The sequence below is a fragment of the Equus asinus genome, chromosome 9 (genome assembly GCF_041296235.1).
Source record: "Equus asinus isolate D_3611 breed Donkey chromosome 9, EquAss-T2T_v2, whole genome shotgun sequence".
NCBI classification, from domain to species: domain Eukaryota; kingdom Metazoa; phylum Chordata; class Mammalia; order Perissodactyla; family Equidae; genus Equus; species Equus asinus.
Genome location: NC_091798.1, coordinates 30,234,379 through 30,258,660, shown reverse-complemented (window position 1 = coordinate 30,258,660; position 24,282 = coordinate 30,234,379). Strand labels below are relative to the sequence as shown.

Here is a 24,282-nt window from a genome sequence, read left to right as displayed (position 1 = left end):
CTAACCTATCTTAGAATTGGGTTTAGCAGAGGGCCTGGCACATGGTAAGTACTGTGTTTCAGTGACCTGCTCATGGAGCTTTTGCATCCTAGTGTGAGGTGCTGGCAGACCTGACTGATGTTTTAACCACCCCACCCCCAATGCTGAGGACAGATGGAGACTGGGAGGATCTGAGGCAGGACAAGCCTGTCCCCAGCCACAGGAAGACCTCTGCCTGGCAGGAGGTCAGTGGCCAGGCCTGGCGGCCTGGGTGAGCTGCAGCTGCTGTCCACACGGGCGGTCAGGGGGTTGGGTGGGGCCCACAGGTTGCGTTGGCGATCACCTGTCAGTTGGCGTTTGAGCTCCATGAAAAAGGAACTTTTTATCTAAGACAACTTCCAAACAGTGCCACGGGCTGCCTTGTGAAGGAGTGAGTTCCCTGTCACCCGGAGAGTTCCACCAGAGACTGGGGTGTTGTAATGGCTCAGGAAAGGGATCCCTGCACCCTCCCCAATGCTAGGAGGTGTTCCAGCTTTCCCACTGGGAATGGCGATGCTGCTTCTGCTTTGCATCCAGCAATTTTATGTTCCTCCTCTGCGTGGTGGCAGGCCCTGCGCTGATGCTGGAGACCGGGGCTCCAGACAAAAGTCAGACTGGACTGGCCCGGCCCCCAAAGGCCCATGGCCTGGTCATGGCCTCTAGCCAATCAGAAACATGCACATCAGCATTATGTTTGGCGTACAATTTCCCCAATAAACCCCTAACGCCGTGTTGAGAGCCTGTCTTGTGGAGGCACCGGTCCCATCATGACTGCTGAGAGATTGGGCGGGCCAAGCAGAGAGCACACAGCTCAGCTCCGGGGAAGGGCTCAGGCGCAGGGCTGGCAGTGGAGTGTTCTCATGGAGGAGGTCTCCAGCAGCCCGGGGTGTGTGTGTGTGTGTGTGTGTGTGTGTAATAGGTTATGCTGCGGGGACCGGAGGATTGTGGCACTCCGGAAACCAGCCTGGCTCTGCGGGGATGAGATGCCCAGCCAGTGGGAGGCAGAAGCGGGCAGCACAGCAGGCTAGGAGAGGGTGGCCTGCAGGGCAGTCCTGCCCCAGCACGACTGCTCTGGAATCACTGTCTCTGAATCACACCAGATGGACTAGCGGTCTGGACCCTCATTTTTCATAGTCGCCATTCGCCGGTGAAACAAAACACATGTTCTGCAGCGATCAAGTCTGAATGTTCAAGCGAATTAAAATGTTTATTTATATGCATTTAAAAATATCTCCATATAACAAAAGGAAGTACATTTTCATCTAACACTTTCCTTAAATCAGCACACATCTCACGTCTGGTTTGATGTGAGACCTGGAGAAACAGACAGAGAGAGGCTGAGAGAGGAGGGGAAGGTGGAAAGGGAGACAGATTGACTGACATGGATGCCTAAGGAGTTATCTTGCTAAGTTGTACCCAACTTCCTCTGGGAGGGCGTTAGGGGACAGTGGTGGCAGCAATTGTCAAAGATGTTTGATAGCTGAACTCATGGCCAGTTGTATAATCATAAAACTAGGGCTTCAGTGGGTAGATCGACTAATGTGGACAATGTCTTCTAGAAGAGGTTGGGGTTTGGTTTGGTCTATGAAGTACAGACTATTCCGACAAGGGCCGGGGTGATGGGAGAGGGTGGCAGACAGCTGTGATCTGGAGGGCAGGGCCTGGGTGGGGTCAGACTCCTGGATTCCCGGACTGACCCTACCTCGACTGCACAGGGTGATTTTGCAAGTCCTGCCTCTCCTGAGCCTCAGTTTCCCCATCTGGAAGGCATGGGCCTAGAACCCATTTGTACTGACAGCCCCAGTGACTGCCACTGCTGTTCAGTGGTCATGCCCTGAGGCGTTTGCTTGAGGAAAGATAAAGTCTCAGCCCTGTTCCCTCCCCTCCCCAGGGCTGGCTCCCCCCAGGGCTGGATCTGGGGGAGCAGGTGCTGCTGGGAAGGGGCCATCAAGAGGCCAGTCTTCCAGGGCTCCTGGGCCAATGCCCACCCCAACTCCCTGTTCCTGTGGTTCTCTGTGCCTTCCATAGTGTCTGAGAACCCATGTGCCAACGGGAAGGGGTGGCTCAGCAAAGCTGTGCCGCCTGTCCTGTAAGAGATGTGGTGGCAGGCCCTGGGGCTGGGGACGGGGTCCTACCTGGGCCTCCTTGGGTTCAGGATCCGCTGGCTGTTGCCCTCCTGGCTTTGTCTGCAGAGTCCAGAGATTCAGTGCTCTGTGTGACCTTGGGCACGCAGCTTCACTCCTCTTAGACAGTGTCCTCAGGTGCAAAATGGGGACGCACAAACCTGTCTTCCCAGACTGCTGGGAAGAATTAAAAATTAGATATTGGATATGAGCTCATCTAATGCCCACAGTTGAGCTCAATGAACGCTCCTTCCTTCCACATTCATGGCCAAGGGGCTCCTTCCTCCTGGCTCTGGAGAGCCCCTGGCACGCCCTGTGAGGCCAGGCTTAAAGCAAGGAGCAGCTGGGTGGGCCCTGGAAGGAAGTGGTGGGCGGGACGCAGCCAGGCCCTTCATCCCAGCCTGCGCTTTGACTTAAACTCTTCCCACCTTCTTCCAGGCTCCTGGGGTGTGAGAGGCAGCACATTATCCACATCATCCTCGCTTTCCCCAAAGGCCTCCCCATGTTGGCTGATGGTCGGGCAGTCCTGTGATTTAGTGTCTGAACTGGGGCACTGTTGAGCGTGAAAGGGGCACGATTTGTAATGCATGTCGTGTCCACTAGCACGCACGCACGCACTGGCGCCCTCCCACAAACCAATGCCTATGATCACTCCGGCTAACTTCCCATCCTAGCCACGGGCTCACTGGATCCCAGCCACACTCTGAGAGGTCAGCTAAGAAGGTGCTGGCCGATGGCCCATTTTACAGATGTGAGACTGTCACATTCCTAAGGTCACACTGCTGGCAGACAGGAACCCAGGTGCTCATGATCTGAGTCACAAACCATCATAGCAACACAGTGGCCTTTGCCCTGCCACTTCTCCTCTCCCAAACCTCCCTGTTGGGCTTTCATCGCTAGGAAAGGAGGAGTGTTCAGGACCACCGCTAGCTCAGAAGGTCCCCAAGGCCTGACTTTGTCACTGGTGTCACTCACTAGCTCTGTGACCTTGGGTGAGCAACTTAACCTCTCTGTGCTTCAGTTTCCTTGTCTGTAAAATAGGGATATTACCATTTGCCTTTCCAGGTCACTGTGTTGAGAAAATAAGACCTCGTCTGGGACCTGGCACCCTTTAGGTGCTCAATAAATATTGGTGGATTGGATAATTGGACAAACATCTGACTAACGGCTGTTGTTCTTTTGTTGCCAGGAGTGGGCAACCCACGATCAGTCAACAAATGCTAACTGAGCCCCTACCACGTGCCAGGCCCTGTGCTAAATGTTTTCTAAGCACACTCTCCCGAATTCCTCACAACCTGATAAAGAAAGCAAGATTCTTATGCCCATTTTCCAGATGAAGAAGCGGCAGCGCAGGGAGCTTAAGTGATGGGGGCAAGGTCACACAGCAAAGAAGAGGAGGAGCAGCTGGTGCCCGTGCGCATGGCCTGCCTCCCTCACTGCCCAGCTGGAGACCGGGAGGCCCAGAGAGGGCAGGTTATTTGCCCAAGGTCACGCAGAAGACGGTGGCCGAGGCCTCCAGACCTCCGAGAGTTTCCGTCGCGGATCCCCACCCCCCCCTTTCACGCGCTCGGGCCCCTCCAATCCGCAGCTCTGCGTGCGGGGGCGCGCGCATCCCCCCGCCGTCCATCCGTCAGACCGTCTGTCTGGGTGTCTACGCGGGCGCAGCCGTGTTCTGGTCCCCAGCCTCGGGCGCTGCGCAGCGAGAGGCAGGGCATTCGCAGCGGCCGGCCCGCGCCCCACGCCCCACGCCCGCAGCCGGCAGACGGCAGCGCCTGCGTCCGCGCCCCCCGCAGCCGGTGCGCGGGAGCCGCCGGGGCAAAGGCGCGGCGGCCGGCCGGCGGCGCATCTCTTACTCGCTCGCTCGCTCGCGCTCTGCGCTCAGGGGAAGCCAAGCCCAGAAGCCCCAGTAACCCGCCCTCCAAGATGAAGAAGCTCCAGGGAGCTCACCTCCGCAAGGTAGGGCGCGAGGGCGGGGGCGCACCTGAGGGAGGGGTGCGGAGGCCCGCCCCCATCGAGGCCCCGGGAGGGTGGAGAGGGCACCTGCACCCGACTCAGGGCTCTTGGGGAGGCCAGGCTGAGCTGGACTGCGGGGAGAGCCGAGGTCACGGTCTGGCGGTGAGAGGGGGAAGGTGTTCCTCCAACTGCTTGGGGGTCTGGATGTAGTGTGATGGGGGCCCGGGTTCACTGGGCCAGGTCCTGCGAACAGGTGTCTGCAGCCCCAGGAGGCGCGGGGTAGGGGTGGCTGGGGTCAAGCCCCCTCCCATTTCCCCCAGGGGCTGACTGGGGGCTGGGGACTAGAACAGCTCAGCGCCAGCCTTGAGCTTTCGGGGGTGAGGGATGGGGGCGTCGACCTGGTCCTCATCCATGCGCTCTACACTGAAGCAGACTCCAAGAGCTAGCAGGGGGACCTCCTTTTTCCTGCCGTGCTCCTGCCCTGCTGGGCCCACCACCTGCTTCCCCATCCTTCTACCGGCAGCTTTAGCTTCCCTGCTAGGACCCCAGGGTGCCCCTCAGCAGGGCTGAAGGGAATCAAAGGCACAAGGGAGGAAATGGGAAAGGGATCTGGGAGTGGAGTGGAAGCTGGCATGAGAGAGGGGGCCCAAATCTATATGTTCCTGGGGCCCTGGGCCCAGACCTCTGCCCCTCCCCACCTTGTCATGTGGGGTTGGACCACCCAGCCAAGGTGCCTGTGTGCATGGGGAGGGAGAGTATTGGAGGAAGTTTTCTGGCTTTTGGCTTAAAAGTACCAGGACTAGCCAAGGAGTCAGAACTCCTGGACCCTATTTCTGCAGATGCCACTTCCCCTGTGACTTTGGGCAAGTCCGTTCTCTAACCTGGACCATCACTGGTCCATCCCCACTGTTCAGGCACCAAAAGCAGGCCCACAGTCCTGGGGTAGGGGATGCTGTGAACTCACAGGGGCTGGTAGATGTGAGAGAACTGCTCACAGGGCTGCTGTTATTGACCACTTCCCTCCCCCAACCCCCCCACCCCCCCCCCCACACACTCATTCAAGCTCTCTGCCCTTGGGCAGCTGGGCATGGAACCACTGTGATATGTGGGTTCTTTTGATTTGCTGACATGAGTGACTTCTTTGGGCCATTTGTGGGTCTCTCGGGTCTTCTTGATTCCTCCCCCTGTTCTTTTGCACCCTCTTACTCTCTCCCCTTTCCTCTCCCTCCCCACAAGAGCCCCCGCCCCTCACTGTCACAAGGCCACACATCATGGTAGTAGCCACATTGTGTGAAGCTTTGTCTCATGTAATCTTCCAGCAGTTCTGGGGGCTAGGTCTTGTTAGCCCCGCTTTATAGACCAGGAATACGAGGCACAGAGGGGTGCAGTTACTGCTTTCCTGAAGGTGGGCTGAGTAACCTAGGACCAACAGGGCGAGGGTGGGGCCGCCTGGCCTCAGGGTCCCCTCCCTTGGTGTCAAGGAGAAGGGGGCAGGGAGTGAGGAAATGCCAGGTGTCAGCAAAGAAGCACCGTTGTTCAGAGAAGAGCGCCGGGCTGCGAGTCAGGGGGCTGGGTCCTGGTCTTGCTCTGTCCTTAACTTGCTGTTTGACCTTGGGCTCATCCTTTCTCCCTGAATCCCAATTTCCTCAGCTGCACAATGACGAGGTTGGACTCCAGATTCCTATTGTCTCTCATCCTGAGGAAGGTGTGAGAGCCTTGGCTTGGGCAGTCCGACCTCTCCCAGCCCCTGCCGCTGCTGGTGACCTACATCTGCTGGTTCCTAAAAGAGGGCGTGCAGGTCTGGCAAAGCCATTCATTCAGCTTCCAAGCCTGCCCCATTGATTAGGCTGCTTTCCTCTCTCTTCCAACCAGTTCCATCCTCTCTGTGCCAGCCTCCTGGGATTCACCCCATGGTGGGAGTGGGGGCTCTAGGTGGGCTTCGGATTGGCTCAGCTCTGGAGGACCCCATCCCCTGCCCGTGGAGCAGAAGCGGGCTTTCCTCTGATTGGGGGAGGGGGGGACGGAAGAGCTGGCAGCATCCTGCTCTTGGAACTCTTATCACCATGGAAACAGAGAGCCAGGACCGCTCTGTGAACATAGAAAGGGCAGCAGCTTCTCAGGAGGCATCAGAGGAGCCTCATTACCAGGCCCTCCTGCCAGCTGGGGCATAGGGTGACAGGCCCTCCTTGCCACCCAATACCAGGGGCCAGTGTCCACTGACTGCTATCATGTCCCTCTTGGAGCTCACCTGGGAGAGCGCAGTTCCAGAGGGCTGGTGCTCAACAGCTAGAGAGGAAGCCTTGGGGAAAAGGGCATCAGAGGGAAGGGTGGGTATCAGAGAGGTCTGGGGACTCTGCTCCCCGCACCCCAGCTTGTCTGAGACCGCTGCTCAGGAACCGCCAGGCACGTGTTTGTTTCCACCCTTGGAGCCAGGTTATTGAAAAGCAGCTTGTTTTTGCTCTTCATCTTTGTCACCATCACCCATAATCATGCCATGCTGTCCCCGTCACCACGGCTCCTCTGGCCCATAGCCAGCCTCTGGCGGGATCACACCCATGGTTGCTGCTACCACTGAAAGTCAACCCAGCGCTGTTACCCATTTCTGCCACCTGCACCTATTGCCCCCATCCTGGCCCTGCAGCCGGACACCTCCGGTCCTGTGACACTCGTACTTCACCCCAGCAGTGCTCATATGACAAATCCCCAGCAAAGCCTCCTCTGTCACCACCTGATTTGTGTGAAGACACCTACCTGGGCTGGTGCCAGGAAGGGCAATTTTAGGGGAGAAACCCAAATCTGGTCAGTTGCTACTTACTGAGTCCCTGTGCATGGGTCTTCTCTGGTCCTCAAGCACTGCAAGTGTCTCCAGGGAAGTCTCTTTGGGGAAGCTGGCCTCAGACCATCAGAGCCAGAAGACTATTAGATAGAGATCCTCTAGACTTGCATTTCCCCTAGTATATCCCAGCATGCTAGCTCCTTGAAACCCTTTTCTTAAATAGAACTGGAGAATACCATCTGTTCTAGTCGCTATTTGGAGAGTCACGGTGCATATTGGTCCATTAAAGGATCTGACAAGTCCTGCAGCAAAGAAGCCTGTTTTACCTTGTGTTAACCCAGCTTTCCCCAAACTTCTTTGATTCAAGAATCCTTTGTTCCACCGAACACCTATGAACATCCCAAGGGATGTGTTTTTGGAAACACTGATCTATCCAATCCTCTTGGTGTCCAGATGGGGAAACTGAGGCTCAGAAGACTCTTTCCTAAACTTGCATAGTGAATTGGCCCAGACCTGGGACTAGAATTATGGTCTCCTGACTCCCAGTCACTGCATTCCCACTACCGTTCCTCAGCAGGACCCTTTCTCCTCTCTGAAAACCACGGACGTTTTTTGATAATTGGCCTTCTTTGCAGTTCCATTCTTCCCTGCCGTAGGGTGTGACTTTCAGAGGCAAGCAGGAAAGATGTGGCTGCCCCCTTCTCCTGACCCATTCCTGGGGTCGCTTCTGGGAACTACTCTCTGAATTTTTTTTTTTTTGAGGAAGATTAGCTCTGAGCTAACATCTGTCTCCAATCCTCCTCTTTTTTGCTGAGGAAGACTGGTGCTGAGTTAATATCTGTGCCCATCTTCCTCTACTTTATATGTGGGACGCCTGCCACAGCATGGCTTGACAAGTCATGCGTAGGTCCACACCTGGGATCTGAACCTGCTCTGGGCCGCCAAAGCGGAACGTGCAAACTTAACTACTGCACCATCCGGCCAGGCCCTACTCTCTGAATTTTAGGTAGTCATCCTCTTCCAGGCCCTAAACCCAGGTAGCTCATGGACATGCTAACTCACATCCCTCGGGACCAGATTCCAAGCACCTGGAGGAGGGCCTCCATCTCTCAGCCCCAGCTTGAAGGGACACTGCCCAGTAGACTTCCCCACACTCCTGGAATCACGGGCTTGGGGGGGTTGCTGCGAGATGGACCCTCAGGGAGAGCTGCCCTCTGTTCCCTGTGCATGCATCTCTCCTCCGGTGACAGGAAGATTACGTTCTGAGACAAGTCAGGGCTTAAGCGACTTCTTCTTGTCCTCCTGTAACCGCTTTTCCTGAACACCCTCCAGTCTGGCCACCTGCCCTTTGGACGTGCTCCAAACTGTCTGTGTCTTTCTTAAAATACGATGTCCTGGATGGAGTAGCCAAACTGCAGCCCTGGTGGTTGAAGACGTGCCCTTCAGCATCAGGAATCTCTGGGCTCGAGACCTGGTTCTCCCTCTAGCCAGTGCTGTAAAAACCTTGGGTATGCCATGATGCCTCTTGGAGCCTCAGTTTCCCCCATAATTACAATGGAGCTTGGACGAATGCTTAGCTCACAGGGTTGTTTTGAGAATGAAATCAGGTAATGTGAGTGAAATGTTCAGTGCCGTGAGCACACAGAAGGCTCAGCGCATGGTCACTGTTACTAAGATCATCATCGTTGTCATCATCACTGAAATAGGGCCCTCCTTTGATTCAACCTCTGCGTTAGCCAAGATCAAGGTGGCTTACTTAATGCCTGAGCCACCCTGCAGATCTCGTAAGTTTCTAGTCACCTAAGACCCGGAGGAGCTCCTGCGTATGACCACGGATGCCCAGAAGCACGCGGTTGAGTATCTAAAGCAGTAGAGTGTATTTGCATGGAGTCCTATCAAGTCCGTATTCTTGTGTCGGGGTCAGAGTTTCAACCTGGCCTCACCTTTTTCTCTCACCCCTTGGTTCTCTCTTACTGGTAGCCTGTCACCCCAGACCTGCTGATGACCCCCAGTGACCAGGGAGATGTGGACCTGGACGTGGACTTTGCTGCAGACCGGGGGAACTGGACAGGCAAGCTGGACTTCCTGCTGTCCTGCATTGGCTACTGTGTGGGCCTGGGCAACGTCTGGCGCTTCCCCTATCGAGCTTACACCAACGGAGGAGGTATGGGCCTGAGGTGCTGCTTGAGGGGCATCCAGGGGGATGGGCCAAGAGCAATGGGCCAAGGCTCGGGTTGGAGTGAGGTTTTAAGTGGCCTCGGCCGCTGTCTCCTAGGTGACCTTGGGCAGAATTCATTGAAAGTGGTTTGTAGTGACTTGGGGCTGGAAGGAGGGAGCTCACCCTGCCCCTTTTGTCCCTTTTCATCACCCGGGCCCCTCCCCACTCTCTCTCATCCCCAGCATGGGTACCCACGTGCTTCTCTCCCTAAGCTTTGGCACCTCCTGGGCTCTGAGTGATGGGCAGAGGGGGCTGCCTCTGCTTCGTGATAAAGGGCTGTATCTGCCTGTCAGTGACCAATCACTGTGCTCTTAATAGTTCCCCCTTTCCCCCCCACCGCACCCCTTCCTCCAGAACCTCACTCCATCACTCATTCCTGCTCTTGAATCTCCAAGCCATCCTCCTCCCCTGGTTCCTTCCATTCAGACTGCAAACAAAAGTCTCTCCCATCTTAAACAAATTCTCTGTTGTCCCTGCTTCTCCATCAAGTGACTGTTCTAAGCCTCATTATCTATAGTGGGGTGGAGCACTCAACATCTGCCAGGCCCCAAGCTTGGTGCTCCCCATGCCTGTTTCGTTTAGCCCTGAAGACGACCTTCCTGGGTGGGCACCGAGGTCCTGACGGGGCAGCCAGGGCTTGGAGAGGCCAGCTTCCCTGCCCAAGCTCACGTGATGGCCAAGCCAGCCTTCCACCCAGGACTATCTTTCTCCAGAGCCGACGCGTTCCCACCAGCAAGCACTGTATATCTCCTCCCATCTCTGCCGAACTCGTTAGAGAAGCGCCTATCGACAGAAGACAGAAAGCCAAAAAAAACTAGATGAAGCCAGGACAAGATGGATTGATAGGACTGGGAAGTGTGGGACTGGAGCTGGCCTCTGAACCTCCAGGAACTCCATCTCCCTCGTCCCCGACTCTTTTTCCCTTTGTATGCTGACCTCACTTTCTCCTGGGACAGGCTTCCTCCTGGCAGTAGGGGTGGGGTGTGGCCAGAGACAGCTCGGGATGACCTCATCCTCAGAGCTGCCCTCTCTGAATGCATCTGTACGGAATTGCAGGGAAGGCCTATCATGGGCCTGCTTGAGATACCTGCCCACGCCGGGGCGGGTGTGGGCCAGGGGCGGGCCGGGGGCTGGCAGCCCTTGCAGAGCCATATGGCGGTGGGCTGTTCTCTAAAGGATCTGGCTGCCTTTATGAGAAGAAAAGGGGACGAGATGTTGGACACACGAGACCGCGGGTGGCAGCCACCAGCATCTGAGGCGACGGGGGAGGGAGAGAGGCAGGAGGATGGAAGCCGGGTGCTGAAGGGTGTTGATTTTCCTACTGGGGAGTTTGCACTTCCTTCAGCAGGAATTCACTCATTCATTGACTCATTTATTCATTCGCTTGCTCACTGTCTGCTCTGAGCCCAGCCCTGGTCTGGGCACTGGGGCCTCAGAGGTGAGTTAATCCCCCTCACCCCGCCCCTTGGTCCTCAGTGGTCTCCTGGTGTAAAAGCAGACAGTCCCACTCCACCACGTGAGAAGTGCTCCGTTGGGTCACAGGTCGTGTTGGGGAGGGGCGGGGCTGGAGCTGGGCTTCAGGGGGAGCTGACCCAGCCGGACCCCCCCACCCTCCATCCTGCCCACAGGCGCCTTCCTCGTGCCCTATTTCCTCATGCTAGCCATCTGCGGCATCCCCCTCTTCTTCCTCGAGCTCTCTCTGGGCCAGTTCTCCAGCCTGGGGCCCCTGGCCGTCTGGAAGATCAGCCCCCTCTTCAAAGGTGAGGCCTCTGTGGTCCCCGGGGTGGCCTGGGCTTGGGGAGGGCAGGGAGGTTGCCCCCATCCCCTGACCTCCCTGCCCCCACGCCCAGGTGCCGGCGCGGCCATGCTGCTCATCGTGGGCCTGGTGGCCATCTACTACAACATGATCATTGCCTACGTCCTCTTCTACCTCTTCGCCTCCCTCACCAGCACCCTGCCCTGGGAGCACTGTGGCAACTGGTGGAACACGGACCTCTGCCTCGAGCACAGAGGCTCCAAGAACGGCAACGGGGCCCTGCCCCTCAACCTCACCAGCACCGTCAGCCCCAGCGAGGAGTACTGGAGGTCAGGCGGCTGTCTGAGCCGGCAGCCATCTGGGAGGGCCCCCATGCCACTGCAGGGGGCCCGGGGGCAGGAGTGTGCCGGCGTCCCCAAGGGGCTCAGCGTGCACCTCGAAGGCCGAGTTCAGGTGCTAGCGTTAGGTGGACTCTGGGTTCTGATCCCAGCTCTTCACCTGAGCAGCTGGGTGATGTTGAAAAATTTATGTGGCTTCTGATGCTTTCTCTTTGAAGGGGCTATGATAAGAGTATTTCAGAGGGCTGCTGTGAGGGTTAAAGGAGAGAAGACGTATAAATTGTGCCAAACAGCCTGGTGGGTAGTACGTGCTCCATAAATGCTAACTGATAATAGTGATGCTGGTGATGATGGTAAGAGTAACCTTTTGGAGCCTCAGCTTCCTCCTCTGTACTAGGGGGTGGTACCGGTCCCTGCTTCCTAGGATGTTATCCAGTCAGTCACTCCCTCCTTCTTTCAATAGGTATTTATTGAGCCCCTCCTGCGTCAGTAGGTGAAGCGCTGAGTGTGGGCCAGCACCATACATAGGAGGGACCGTCTTGGATTCGTCTAATGGGAGAGAGAAGACTAGAGTAGAGTAAGGGGCTGTTGTGGGAATTAGACCAGGTAATGCACGTAAAACCTTTATCACAGCGCCAGGCATTGAGAGCCCCAGGATTGGTGGGTGTCAGGATAGCGCTGCTCATCAGCCTGTCCCGAAGCCCTACTTTATAGCTGAGAAAACAAGGCGCAGAGGCTTGCTCCATAGTTGGTGGCAGAGGCAGTACTGGAACCAAGGACTCCTGATTCCTGGTCCTCTTCTGGAACATTCCAGAGTAGCCTGGTCCCTAGGTAGGGACCATTGGTTGACAAGAGGACACAGACCAGATATCCCCATCCCTTCACCTGCAAAGGGCTGCTCTTAGGAATTGTTCCCCAGATGGATCCCCTGTCTTGAAATGTTTTGGTCTCCAACCTGCATTTATTACATGGTTCATTCATTTGTCTATTTAAAGTCCATCCGTGTGTCTGCACCTGCTGAGAAGTATGTCAGACCAGTGGGAAAGGGCGGGCTTGGGCCTGCAGCTTGAAGCTGAAGAACGTGAGGTGGTCACTGGCAGCTTCCAGGGGTGTCCGTGGAAACACCATGCCGCCTCATGGGTTGGGGTGCAGGCGGGAAGCACGCAGCCCTCTCTGAGGGCTTCACTGAAGGGAGTTTGGTGAAGGGACTTTACAGAGGTCGGGGAATCCACAAGGAAAGGGGAGGCACCAGGGACTAGCAAGAGGGACAGCCGTACCATCCCTGAGCCAAGGAGGCGAGAGGGACCGGTGTTACTGGAACCAGGGCGATTTGTGGCCTGGATGGAGGGGCTGCATAACGAGAGCTGTGCGGTAGAAGGCAGTCATAGCCAGACCCTCTGATGGCATGTGTGATTCACGTGTGCACGCATGCATGCATGTGTACACGTGTGTGTGCAAGCACCCCAACCCCTCACTCCTCCCACCCTCCAGTCTCCTGCCGTTGCCTCCCACTAGCCAAACCCAAATGGAAACGAGGAGGAAGGCAGCTTGGGTGGTGGGGTCTGGAGAGGACAGCCTCCTGGGTGCAGAGCTGGTCAGAGAAGGATGGGGAGGAATCAGATGGAGAATAGCCAGGATCGCCTAGTAGACTGGCCACAGCTTCACTCCATGTCTGTGGAGTGTGGCAGGGTGACTCAGACCTTCACCTCCCACAGCCGCTACGTTCTCCACATCCAAGGGAGCCGGGGCATCGGCAGCCCCGGGGGGATCCGCTGGAACCTCTGCCTCTGCCTGCTGCTCGCCTGGGTCATCGTGTTTCTCTGTATCCTCAAGGGTGTGAAGTCCTCCGGCAAGGTGAACCCTGGGAGGCCCTGGAGGCCTGAGGGGCTGGGTAGGGTGAAGGCTTCCCGGAGGAGGCAGGGCATGAACTAAGCTTGAGAGGATAAATAGACTTCAACTGGGAAGATAGGAAGGGAGAGGGCATGGAGGCATTTGAAGAAAGAGGTAGAGGTAAAGATGGACAGCAGCTCGGCTGGTTCACTAGACTAGAAACTTGCTGAGGGCAGGACCTATCTGTTATTCAAGTTTGTATCCTTACCTAGTGCTTGGCACTTTGAAGAGGCTGAGCAAACGTTTGTTGAATACTTGGAGGGTGGGTATATGAGTCAGGGCTCCTTGAGATGCAAGTGCCACACTCAATTGGAAAGTCCAAAGGGTGTGCTTCAGGCACGGCTGGATCTAGGGTTTCGATAGATGTTATCAGGAATGTAGTTCTCCCCATCTCTCGGCAATGCTTTCCTCCAGACTGGCTTCCTTCTCAAGCTTCATTCTCCAGGAGCTTGCCACCAGCAGCTCCAGGCTTACATCTTACCCACTTAGTGAAGGGTTCTCCCAGTTTTCAAAAATCCTAGAGTTGAGTCTTACCAGATAAGCTGGATCCTGTTTCCATCCCTGAACCAGTCACTGTGGCCAGGAGGGCCGGAGTGCTCTGCTTGGCTGTGCCTGGGTCACTTGCCCACCCCTGGAGCTGAGAATGGAATCAGCCCCAGCTAGGGAAAGTCAGGGGACCGTTATCTGAAGAAGGCCGACGAGATGCTGGGAAGACAAAACCACAGACGCCCACTTTAGGTTAGGAAGGGCAAGGAGGGCCGTAAAGCTGTTTCAGAAGGGCTTGGAAACCTTCTGCATGGTTTACTCAACCACTTATAGATTAGAACTTGTGCCTCTGCAAAGTGCTGAGAAGTGTTATCCACGAGGAACAGAATCATTCAAAGAAAGGCTAGAAAGACAGGGTAGAAACCACGCAGCAGGAGAGGAGAGCCGTCGGCGTGGAGCTCGAGAGCTGGAGGGGTTTGCTGAGGGACTGGCTGGAGGTTTGGGCACGGTGGAGACGGGGCAGAGGGGATTTTTGGAGTGTGCACTGTCTGGTGACCGTGTAGGGTGGGTGTGCAGGGCTGGGGGAGTGGACATGGCGGGGAGGAGAGTGTTATAACCTCCAGGCAAGGGGCGGTGGTGGCCCGGACCCAGGCACGGCAGAGCTGGAGAGAGTGGCTGGATGTGAGACGGCCGTGGGGAGCAGTGGCAGGACTTTGCTGATGGGATCCGTGTGTGGAGGGAGGGAGCGAGGGAAAGAGAAGCATCAGGGATGACAGCTGTTCCCAACCTGGGCTGTCCATAGGGTGGGGAGGCGAGTTAGTAAGATGGGGACTTCTGGCGGAGGGGTAGGGTGGAAGGAGGGCCACGCGTGCCTTGCATCTCCACTTGTCGTCGCCCAGGTGGTGTATTTCACGGCCACGTTCCCCTACCTCATCCTGCTCATGCTGCTGGTCCGTGGAGTCACCTTGCCGGGGGCCTGGAAGGGCGTCCAGTTCTATCTCACCCCCCAGTTCCACCACCTGTTGTCTTCTAAGGTGAGGCCCTTGGGGCTGGGATGTGGAGGGAGGGGTCTGGCCTGAGCCAGGGAGTTGAAAGAGGGCCCCTTGGGGACAAAGGGAGGCCGGGACTGGGACTCTCATGTGGTGAGCCCCCAGTATCAGGTACTGTGTTCGGCACTGTGTGTCCTTTTCATTTGTTTTTCTTCACAACCCTATGAAGTAGACGTTATTCTCCCACTTTACAGATGAAAAAACTGAGGCCCAAATGAGGTGGTGATCAGCTGAAGGTCACACGGCTAGGGAGTGGCAGAGCTGGGATTCCAACCCAGATCTGTCTGACTCTAAAACCCCAGGCAGAGCATTAGTAATAATAACAGTAACAACCACGGTACCAACAGCCAACATGCCTTGCTTACTGACGGATGGCTGTGCCTGACCTGCCCTAGCACTTCGTGTATATGTAGTCACTTAATCCTTACACCACCCCGCGAGGGAGGCATTATTCCTATCCCCTCGTCACAGGTGAGGGACTGAGGCTCAGAGAGGTGATGTGGCTTGCCCAGGCTACATAGCTAGAAAGCAGTGGAGCTGGGATCCAAATCCAGGTCTCCCTGGCTCCAGGGAGCGAGTAAAGGGGTTACAGGGACTTATCGCCAGGCTGAGTCTCCTAAAAATTTACGCGAGGCACTACTTCCTTCAGAACTGGACCAGTCTTAGAGATCATCTTCTAGATCCTGGTTGGGGAAACTGAGGCCCAGAAAGGGAAAGGGGAAACTGAGGCCCAGAAAGGGGAAGGGACTTGCCCGAGTTCCAGTGTAAGTGTTGCAGCCGAGTTTGCTCCTGGCCCACGTCACCTGTGAGCCAGGCGCTTCACCAAGCCACCCCTGGAGCTGCCGCCCGCCTCTCGCCCCGCCCTCCTTCCTCCTCTTTCCTTGGCCCTCCGGACACCATCGTGGGCAGCCCCTTCTCTTTGCGCTCCATCTTCCTCCTTCCCTGCCACAGGTGTGGATCGAAGCTGCTCTTCAGATCTTCTACTCCCTGGGTGTGGGCTTCGGGGGTCTCCTCACCTTTGCCTCCTACAACACGTTTCACCAGAACATCTATAGGTCGGTGTCCTGCAGCCTCCCACACCCTGGGGGCTGGAGTTGGGGGGGAGGGTGGCTGGCCGAGGAGGGCCTCGTGGGGTGAGGGTGGAGCCAGCTCATCCAGCCTGTGCCTGGACGTCTCCCGGTAGAGACACCTTCATCGTCACTCTGGGCAACGCCGTCACCAGCATCCTGGCTGGCTTCGCCATCTTCTCCGTGCTGGGCTACATGTCTCAAGAGCTGGGTGTGCCTGTGGACCAAGTAGCCAAAGCAGGTGGGCAGGCTGCCCGGCGCTGAGGGGTGAGGGTGTGTGTCGGGCACAGCTGGGCCCGGGCAAGTGAGCACATGTGTGGACCAGCAAGGTTGTGGATGTGTATGTCAAGTGTGTGTGTGTACACGTGAGTGCATGAACACACAAATTAACATGTCTTAGCTGGTCTCTGGGTGTCCCTGTGCAAAGGGGGATGGGTGTGCAAATTAATGTGTGTTAACCTGTGTTTAGAGAGAGACAGATTTCTGTCTGAGATTGTCTTATGTTTTATCACATCTTAGTAACTCTCCTTACTTGTCCAGATGAGTCATGTCCTGTGTCGTGATGTCTGTGTTCAGGTGAATGGAGGGTACAAACGGTCTTGTGCATCAGTGTCTTGTGCTAATGGATGTGTCTAAGTATGCGCATTAGTGGGATTGTTTGTGCAAAAGGTTGTGTACATAAGGGTATTGGAAGGAGGTGTTATGTTTGGGTCTTGTGTTTATTCGTCTGCTCATTAATCCATCTGTTTTATCAGCCTGTGCTCACTGAGTGCTGACAGTGTGCGGCCTGTGCCCTAGGCGTGAGAAAGTGTTGGAAGTGTGCAGTTAATGTACGCCTCTGGGTTTGCCGAGTGGGTATAAGCGCCCGTGTGTGTCAGAGTCTGTATGTGGGGCCCACTGCATGCCCCAGGCTGCTGACCCCGTGTGCCCTGGGCCCAGGCCCCGGCCTGGCCTTTGTTGTCTACCCACAGGCCATGACCATGCTGCCTCTGTCGCCCTTCTGGTCCTTCCTTTTCTTCTTCATGCTGCTGACTCTCGGCCTGGACAGCCAGGTGAGCCTGGTCCGTGCCAGCGGGTATGTGGTGTGTGTGTATGCACGTGCGTGTGAGATATGTGACTTTGTAGCTGTGTGTGTCTATGTATGTGATGTGTGTATTTCTGTGTGATATGTGAGTGTATCTGTGTGTGCCTGTGTGAGTGTGTATCTGCGTGTGTGTGATGTGTATGTGTATCTCTGTGAGTGTGTGTATCTGTGTGTATGTGTGTCGTGGGGGTAGAATGCTGACGCCCCCTCTCCTCCCCCCAAGTTTGCCTTTCTGGAGACCATTGTGACAGCTGTGACGGACGAGTTCCCATACTACCTGCGGCCCAAGAAGGCCGTGTTCTCGGGGCTCATCTGCGTGGCCATGTACCTGATGGGGCTGGTCCTCACCACCGACGTGAGTGGCTTTGCAGGGTGGGTGGCTGGTGGCGAGGCTGGGGAGGCACCTGCAGCAGTGTCTGTGGCCAGGCTGAGCACTCCCCGAGCCACCCGCTTCTTCCTCTTTGGGAGGAACCTAGCCTGCCCAGTGCCCTCTCCCCCAACAGGCAGCTTTGCCTATGACCCCGAGTCCTGGCTTTGGAGTCTGAAAGACCTGGGTTTCCTGCAGTTGCTTTATGACACCAGGACAAGTGGCTTCCCCTCCCTGAGCCTGCTTTCCCATCAATAAAATGGGGGTCTTCATCTAGGGCTGTTGTGAGCCTACGATAAGATGATGTATATAAAGGGCTTGGCAGGGAGACAGCAGTCACACTGTCATCGTCCTGCCCTCCCCACTGGCCTGGCTGCTTCCTGCTCGCTGCCTGCCTGGAGAGGGGCTGCAGCAGGGAGCGAGGCCGGGGTGAGGGGCCCCCAGAGCTGTGACTTGTATTGCAGGGGGGCATGTACTGGCTGGTCCTTCTGGATGACTACAGCGCCAGCTTCGGGCTAATGGTGGTGGTGATCACCACGTGCCTCGCCGTCACCCGGGTGTATGGTGAGAGGGGGTGTGGGAGGTGGGGTCGAGGCTCCCCACAGTGGGAGGGTGGGAGTCTACCCTGGAGCCCCCTGCAGCTGGGTCCCTGGTCCCGAGGCTGGGGTTTGCGGTGGCGGCAGCTGGGGTGGAGGAGGGGCCGCTGGCGCTGTGGGCCTGCGGGTGGGCCATCCTCCTCCCGCCCCTCCCCTGTGCAGGCATCCAGAGGTTCTGCCGGGACATCCACATGATGCTGGGCTTCAAGCCGGGTCTCTACTTCAGGGCCTGCTGGCTGTTCCTGTCCCCAGCCACGCTCCTGGTAACCCTGATGGGAGGCAGGGCTGCTGGATGGGGCCCGGGACTGAGGGCAGGGCCCCTCTGGGTGTCCAGTCTGGTAGGGCTGCCCTGGTCCAGGGTAGACCTCTGTCAGGGCTGAGGGGTGGGCCGGGCGTGAGGATTCTGGTCTACCCCCATCCCCCTGGATGCCCCCACTTTTGTAGCTGTTCTGGGCCTAGTCCTGCAATTGGTCAACACAATGAGGGGGGCTATCTCAGGCTTCTGGGCCTTAGGGCCGGGGCCTTGAGGTTGGAGCAGCTCAGGGATAGGCCATCTCAGGAATTAGGGTGCTTCAGAGCTGGGCTGTCTCAGGACTTGCCAAGGCTCCAAAGACGGACCATCTCAGGTTCTCGTACAGATTAGGACTGGGCTGTCTCAGACACTGAGTGGCTCTGGGTTGGGCTGTCTCAGGCCTTAAGGTAGTTCAGACCTGGGCTACCCCAAGCCCTGGGGCCTGGCTGAGGCCCACTGTGATGCTTGGGTCCCCCGCCCACAGGCCCTGCTGGTGTATAGCATCGTCAAGTACCAGCCGTCGGAGTATGGCAGCTACCGCTTCCCAGCCTGGGCGGAGCTGCTCGGCATCCTGATGGGCCTGCTGTCCTGCCTCATGATCCCCGCCGGCATGCTGGTGGCCGTGCTGCGAGAGGAGGGCTCACTCTGGGAGGTAAGTCCGCCCCACCCTGCCTGCCCCCCACCCTCCCGCCCTGTGGCCCTGCCCTGGGCCCACCTGCTGGCAAAGAAACCTTCTGCACCCTCACCTTCTCCAGGGCTGTGCAGATCTCTGTTAGCCCCAAGAGCAGTTTTTCTAACCAGTAGCCTGAGCTCGGAAGCAGGCTTGGGGGCTGAGGCCTGCCCTGTGGCCCCTCACACCACACAAGGCCTCTGCAGGGGTCACAGTCCAAAGATCACCAGCGTCAGCCAGTGCCCACGTCTCGAGGGGAGGACAAGGGACTTACCAAGGTCCCACAGTGAGTCAGGCAAGGTCAGGACTTGAATGCAGGTCACCAGCCCAGAGCTTCCCTATGGAACTCAGGGTCCGAAGGCAACACGGAGGGACCCCAGAGAGTGGGCTTGTCACCCTCCTCCTGTGGCCCACAGGTGACCTGGGAATGGGATGATGGTGTGAGCCCTGGCCCTGGCCAGGGCTGTGTGGAGAGACCCAGAAAGCATAGAGCTGTTTGGCACGGGAATCTACAGGCCTTGGAAGATATGAGTAGTGACCCCTTGTGGGCCAGTGGACATGCTGTGTGACCACTCTGAGGTCCTGCCCCTCTCTGAGCCTCAGGGCGCCCTCTGTACACTGAGCCATCCACTTTTGAGTCCGTGGGTGTGGAGTCCTCTGGTGGCAAGGGGCTGTCATAGTGAGCGGAGCTCAGTAAGTCTGTTAGGGACTGAGAAAGCCTGGGGATCCACCCCTGACACACCCCCAAACCCCCACACCCCCACACCCATCAGAGGTGTGCTAGAACCTGCTAGTACTGCTTCGTGACAGCTGATTGTTCAATACTCAGGAATGTTGTGAGCCAGCTGTTAAACCATCGATAGCTTGAAATGGACATTGGTAGGGATTTTTTTTCAATTATTTGCTTTTATTTTTTTTTCTGCTTTTTCCCCCCACCCCCCCCCCCAGTACATAGTTGTATATTTTAGTTGTGGGTCCTTCTAGTTGTGGCATGTGGGATGCCACCTCATCGTGGCCTGACGAGTGGTACCATGTCTGCGCTCAGGATCTGAAACAGCGAAACCCTGGGCTGCCGCAGCGGAGTGCGCGAACTTAACCACTCGGCCACGGGGCCGGCCCCATGGTGGGGATATTTATACCACTAAAGTGGCTACAGATGCGCCCTCCACCCCCATCCCCAGCCTGCTCACCAGCACACTACTGCCCCCACTTCCCATACAGCCCCTCAGCTGTCCCTCACCCTGCCTCCCTGTCTCCACCTGAAGAGAGGCTCAGAGCCCTTCCCTGGCAGAAGTGGGTTGTGGCCACACCGCCCAGACCACGGGGGAGTCCTAGAGTCCAGTCACTGCTCTGCCTCCAACTGCTGTGTGACCGGGGCAAACCCTTTGCCTTCTCTGAACCTCAGGAGCCCCACCTGTGCTACAAAAGGAAACTTGTCTCCTTGCTTGAAAGCCAGGGTGTCTGCAAAGTGTAGGAGGTGGGGGGTTGCTCAGGGTCGGGGGTTACAGCCCCCCAGAAGCTCATGGTCCCCAAGCCTTGCTCTGCCTCCCTGCTGCCCTGCTGCTGCAACTGCCCCCAGCTGGGTGGAGGGGACACATGGGGGGACACTCCAAGGAGTCACTGCCGAGTTCAGGAGTGCCACCTTCAGAGACCAGGGCTTCCAGCACTGATGCACTAGGATTGGAATCCTGAGTCTGCCATTTACCAGCTGCGTGACCCTGAGCAAGTTAATGCACCTCTCTGAACCTTGCTTTGTCTGTCCTTAAAATGAGGACAGTGATACCTACCCATAGGGTTGCTGTGACTGTCAGCACAGTTGGTACTATGAGAGGCAGAGAAGCAGAGTATTTTAAAAGTTTAGGATGGAGTCAGACGGCCTGGGTTCAAACCCCACTTCCCACCTGTGTGACCTTGGCCAACTTAACTAACCACACTGAACTTTACTTTCAGAGAAGATCTGTAGGGGTGGAGGCTAGAAACAATAAGGTCCCCTTGCAGGGCTACTGTGAGGATTAAATCAGCCGCACTTAGCACAGAGCTGGCAGGCGGCGAGTGCTCCATTCCAGGCCAGCGGTTCTCTCAGGGGTGCTTCTGCCCTCCGAGGACATCTGGCCATGCCTGGAGACAGCTATGATTGCCCTGGGAGGACAGGGTGCAGGGGGCGTGCTCCTGGCATCCAGTGGATAGAGGGTGGGATGCTGCTAAGCCCCCTTCGGGGTGCAGAACAGCTCCCACACCCGGAATTCTCCAGACCACAGTGTCAACGTGCTCGGGCTGAGAAGCCTGGTCCAGGCACCAGTGTTCAGCCGGAGACAAATCTAAGTCCTCGCTCTCAGGGAGCTTGTGTTCTAATGTGGGAGACAGACAATAAACAAATAAACATAGACAGCGGTACTTGGTGTACGTAACAAGAACAAAATCAAAACCAGAATCAGATAACAGCATAGAGCATGATGGAGGATGGTGTTTCAGCCAGCGTGGCCAGGGAAGGCCTCTCTGATGAGGTGACAGAAGCCTGACCAAAGGGACGAGGTGATCCATTTAGATAGCTAAGGGGAGAGCATTCTGGGCAGGAGGAGAATCAGTGCAAAGGCCCTGAGGCAGGGGGGTTGACATGTTTGAGAACAGCAGGGCTGGATCCGGGTTTTTGGAAGAGAGTGGCAGGAACTGAGGTCAGAAAGGTAGACCAGAGGCCAGGCCATGGAGGCCGTTGTGAGCACTGGGATTTCTCTCCACTGAGATGATAAGTGTTGGCAGGTTTCTGAACAGTGAGGTAACTGCTCTTACTACAGTTCAGTAAGCGTCACTGTGGGGCCCAGCCCGGTGGTGCAGTGGTTAAGTTCGCACATTCCACTTCTTGGCGGCCCGGGGTTCGCCGGTTCGGATCCCGGGTGCAGACATGGCACTGCTTGGTACACCATGCTGTGGTAGGCATCCCACATATAAAGTAGAGGAAGACGGGCACGGATGTTAGCTCAGGGCCGGGCTTCCTCAGGGAAAAAAAAGAGGAGGACTGGCAGTAGTTAGCTCAAGGCTAATCTTCGTCAAAAAAAAAAAAAAAAAAAAAGCATCACTGTGCTTTGAGCACGGAGCCGTGCTAGGCCCTGGGCTAAGGGCCTCCAGTGGGCCCCACCTCATGCTGGTTGTCTTGCCTCTTTGAAGGGTCAGGGGCTTTTCTCCCTGGGGGGGGCAGGCAGAGGGCTTGGGGAATGAGGTCTGAGGAAGAAGGAACCCAGGATGTACAGGCTTAGTCATCATCTTAGTCAGCTCCCACCTTCCATGGAAGCTGGTGCCCCGAGAGGGGAGGATCAAGGCTGCCACTGAGTCAGAACGAGGCAGTGTCAGGCACTTGGAAGGTCAGCGACAATCCCCGCCTCAATTCTCCCGTCATGGCTCTTCCCAGAAACTCCCAGCTCCTTAGGCCTCAGCATTTAGGGGGAGGGACCCAGAATGGGCCCCTGGACTGGCCTGCTGAGTAATCAGAACAGCAGCCACCGTTCACGGGCCCTCCCCTGTTCCAGGCGCCCTGCTAGGTGCTTCATCTCAGGGCGCTCACATCCCAGGAGGCCTCATGATCCCCAGGTTACAGGGGAGGAAGCAGGCCACAGAGAGCTGATTCCATGCCACCTTCCAAGCGGCAGAGCAGGGTTCTCATCCGGGCATGTGACCGACTCCCTCTGGGGAGTTAGTGCCCCCGTCCCGGGGTTGTTGCGTGGGTCAATCCAGGTGATGTGGTGAGGTCTTTGCCGGGTGCCTGCCTCTGGCAATCTCCATGAGCGCCAGCTGTTTACCGCTGTCCTTGCTCTGCCACAGCGGCTCCAGCAGGCCAGCCGGCCGGCCATGGACTGGGGCCCGTCGCTGGAGGAGAATCGGACGGGCATGTATGTGGCCACACTGGCCGGGAGCCAGTCGCCCAAGCCGCTGATGGTGCACATGCGCAAGTACGGGGGCATCACCAGCTTCGAGAACACCGCCATGGAGGTGGACCGGGAGATCGCCGAGGAGGAGGAGTCTATGATGTGAAGGAGGAAGCAGGCGGACGGCCGGGAGCCCTGCCTGGGCCGCAGTGGGCAGCCCGCCCTCTGGGGGTCTGAGAGGCCCGAGGTTGCTGGAGGTTGCCATGGTGATGCTGGTCCCCCGTACAAGTCCCTCCTTGTGGCCTCTGCCTCTCTGGAAACCTCTGTCTACCCCCTACACACACACACACACACACACACACACACAGACCCATTTGAAGCTGAGAATGATTCTGCTCAGCCCTCACTTTGCAGATGGACAAACTGAAGCCAGGGAGGAGGGACTTACCCAAGGTCACTTGGCAGAGGGGACTGGACCCCAGGCCTCCTGACCAGCCAGCTCCCTTTTTCATGTGGCAGCTAGCACCACCCTCTCAACTCTGTTCAGGGCCCAGAGCCCTCCCTTTCCCCAGGGAGCCTGAGCCACACAAGTCAGGCGGAATCTTAAGCTGGGCGGGAGACTCGGCACCATGAGGCCCGTGTGGCCCTGGGCATCAAGAGTTAGCAAGTCAGGTGGGAGTGAGATCCCTGTGGCTTCATGTGCACGGGCCGTGTTCTCTGAAGGAGGTGGGACCTGAGGGCCCGGAGGATGGGCAAGTTTGGAGAAAGAGAAGAAGAAGAGGTCAGAGTGGGGAGGAGCTGGCCCAGCCAAGGTGTGGAGGCCAGAAGGGAGGCCCCTCCTCCTCCCATGGGGCCAGGAGGAGGCCGGGGGCAGAGACCAAGGGCTCAGGAGCAGGGAGGGTGGTGGGAGAAGCAGGTGTTAGCAGGTGACAACAGGGTTCAGGTGGGAATGGAGAATGCCGGGGAGCGGGGAGCCAGGGATGTGGGGTGGGCAGGGGTTTGCATGATCTGGTCGATAGAACATTCTTCTGGGTGCAGGCTGGATTGGAGGGGACAGGGTGGAGGTGGGTGGCTTGTGGAGGATGGTCAAGAGGGTCTGGTGGCCTGAGCTAGGGTTTTGGGGGTGAGGAGAGAAAGGAAGACCCCATACTTCCAAGAATGCCCCACAACTTTCCTTGCTGGGCCCCGTACCCTCCAGCATAGGGAGCCCTGGGCCTGATTAGGACAGAGGGGAGGGAGGCCTGAGCTGTACACGCTGCAGAGGTGGGAACAAGGGGTCATAGTCAGGACCCAGGGCCTGTCTCTTCCCTTCTCCCTTGTCCTGGCGGCCCTCACAGTCTCCTCCAGCTCCAGGAGTTGCTGGGAAATTGGCCGTGGCTGTGGAAGACCAGGGCAACTAAGAGACACATATCTGTCTGGTCCTGATGCTGCCCACTCTGCCCAGACATGAGGGTGAAGGCAGAGACAGTGGGCAGCCGACACCCCAGGCCTGTGGCTAGAGGCCTTGGCACCATCAATCCCCAGGCACAAGAGGGGCCCTGGGGTCCCTCCTTCCCTGAGAGATGAGGGCAGGGTGTGAAAATGCCTGAGCAGGTCTCCTGCACATGGCGTTCTCCAGTGGGGCAGGGCACCCCTGTGCAACTGTGACAGCCTCTGTGCCCTGTCTCTCTCCTGGTGTCTCCCCAAGCCATCCGTGTTCTATTGGTTTATTGTTAATAAACGCCAATGAGGTAATCTTCCTT

At 57.1% G+C, this 24,282-nt stretch overlaps 1 protein-coding gene and 1 long non-coding RNA gene across 4 annotated transcripts; one reads left to right on the top strand and one right to left on the bottom strand.

Annotated features, from left to right (window-relative positions):
• Positions 1-1,197: 1,197 nt before the first annotated feature.
• LOC139046149 (uncharacterized) lies at positions 1,198-4,409 on the bottom strand. Of its 2 annotated transcripts, none has more exons than XR_011505757.1 (3): positions 4,089-4,409; positions 2,154-2,315; positions 1,198-1,332 (listed from the first exon to the last, which is right to left on the bottom strand). It is a non-coding gene; the product is annotated as an uncharacterized lncRNA (long non-coding RNA). The 2 variants fall into 2 exon arrangements; XR_011505758.1 differs by lacking the exon at positions 4,089-4,409 and adding an exon at positions 2,570-2,688.
• On the top strand, positions 3,492-24,282 carry SLC6A7 (solute carrier family 6 member 7). Of its 2 annotated transcripts, none has more exons than XM_044777831.2 (14): positions 3,492-4,097; positions 8,851-9,034; positions 10,750-10,848; positions 10,939-11,173; positions 12,898-13,036; positions 14,458-14,592; positions 15,559-15,662; positions 15,791-15,915; positions 16,614-16,726; positions 16,982-17,113; positions 17,590-17,689; positions 17,884-17,984; positions 18,498-18,665; positions 22,497-24,282. In XM_044777831.2, the coding sequence occupies exons 1-14, from the start codon at positions 3,507-3,509 to the stop codon at positions 22,704-22,706; spliced, it is 2,436 nt and encodes an 811-aa protein (XP_044633766.2). In that variant the 5' UTR covers positions 3,492-3,506; the 3' UTR covers positions 22,707-24,282. The 2 variants fall into 2 exon arrangements, with proteins under 2 accessions (XP_044633766.2, XP_014708112.2); XM_014852626.3 differs by having other exon boundaries at positions 3,494-4,097; positions 10,717-10,848.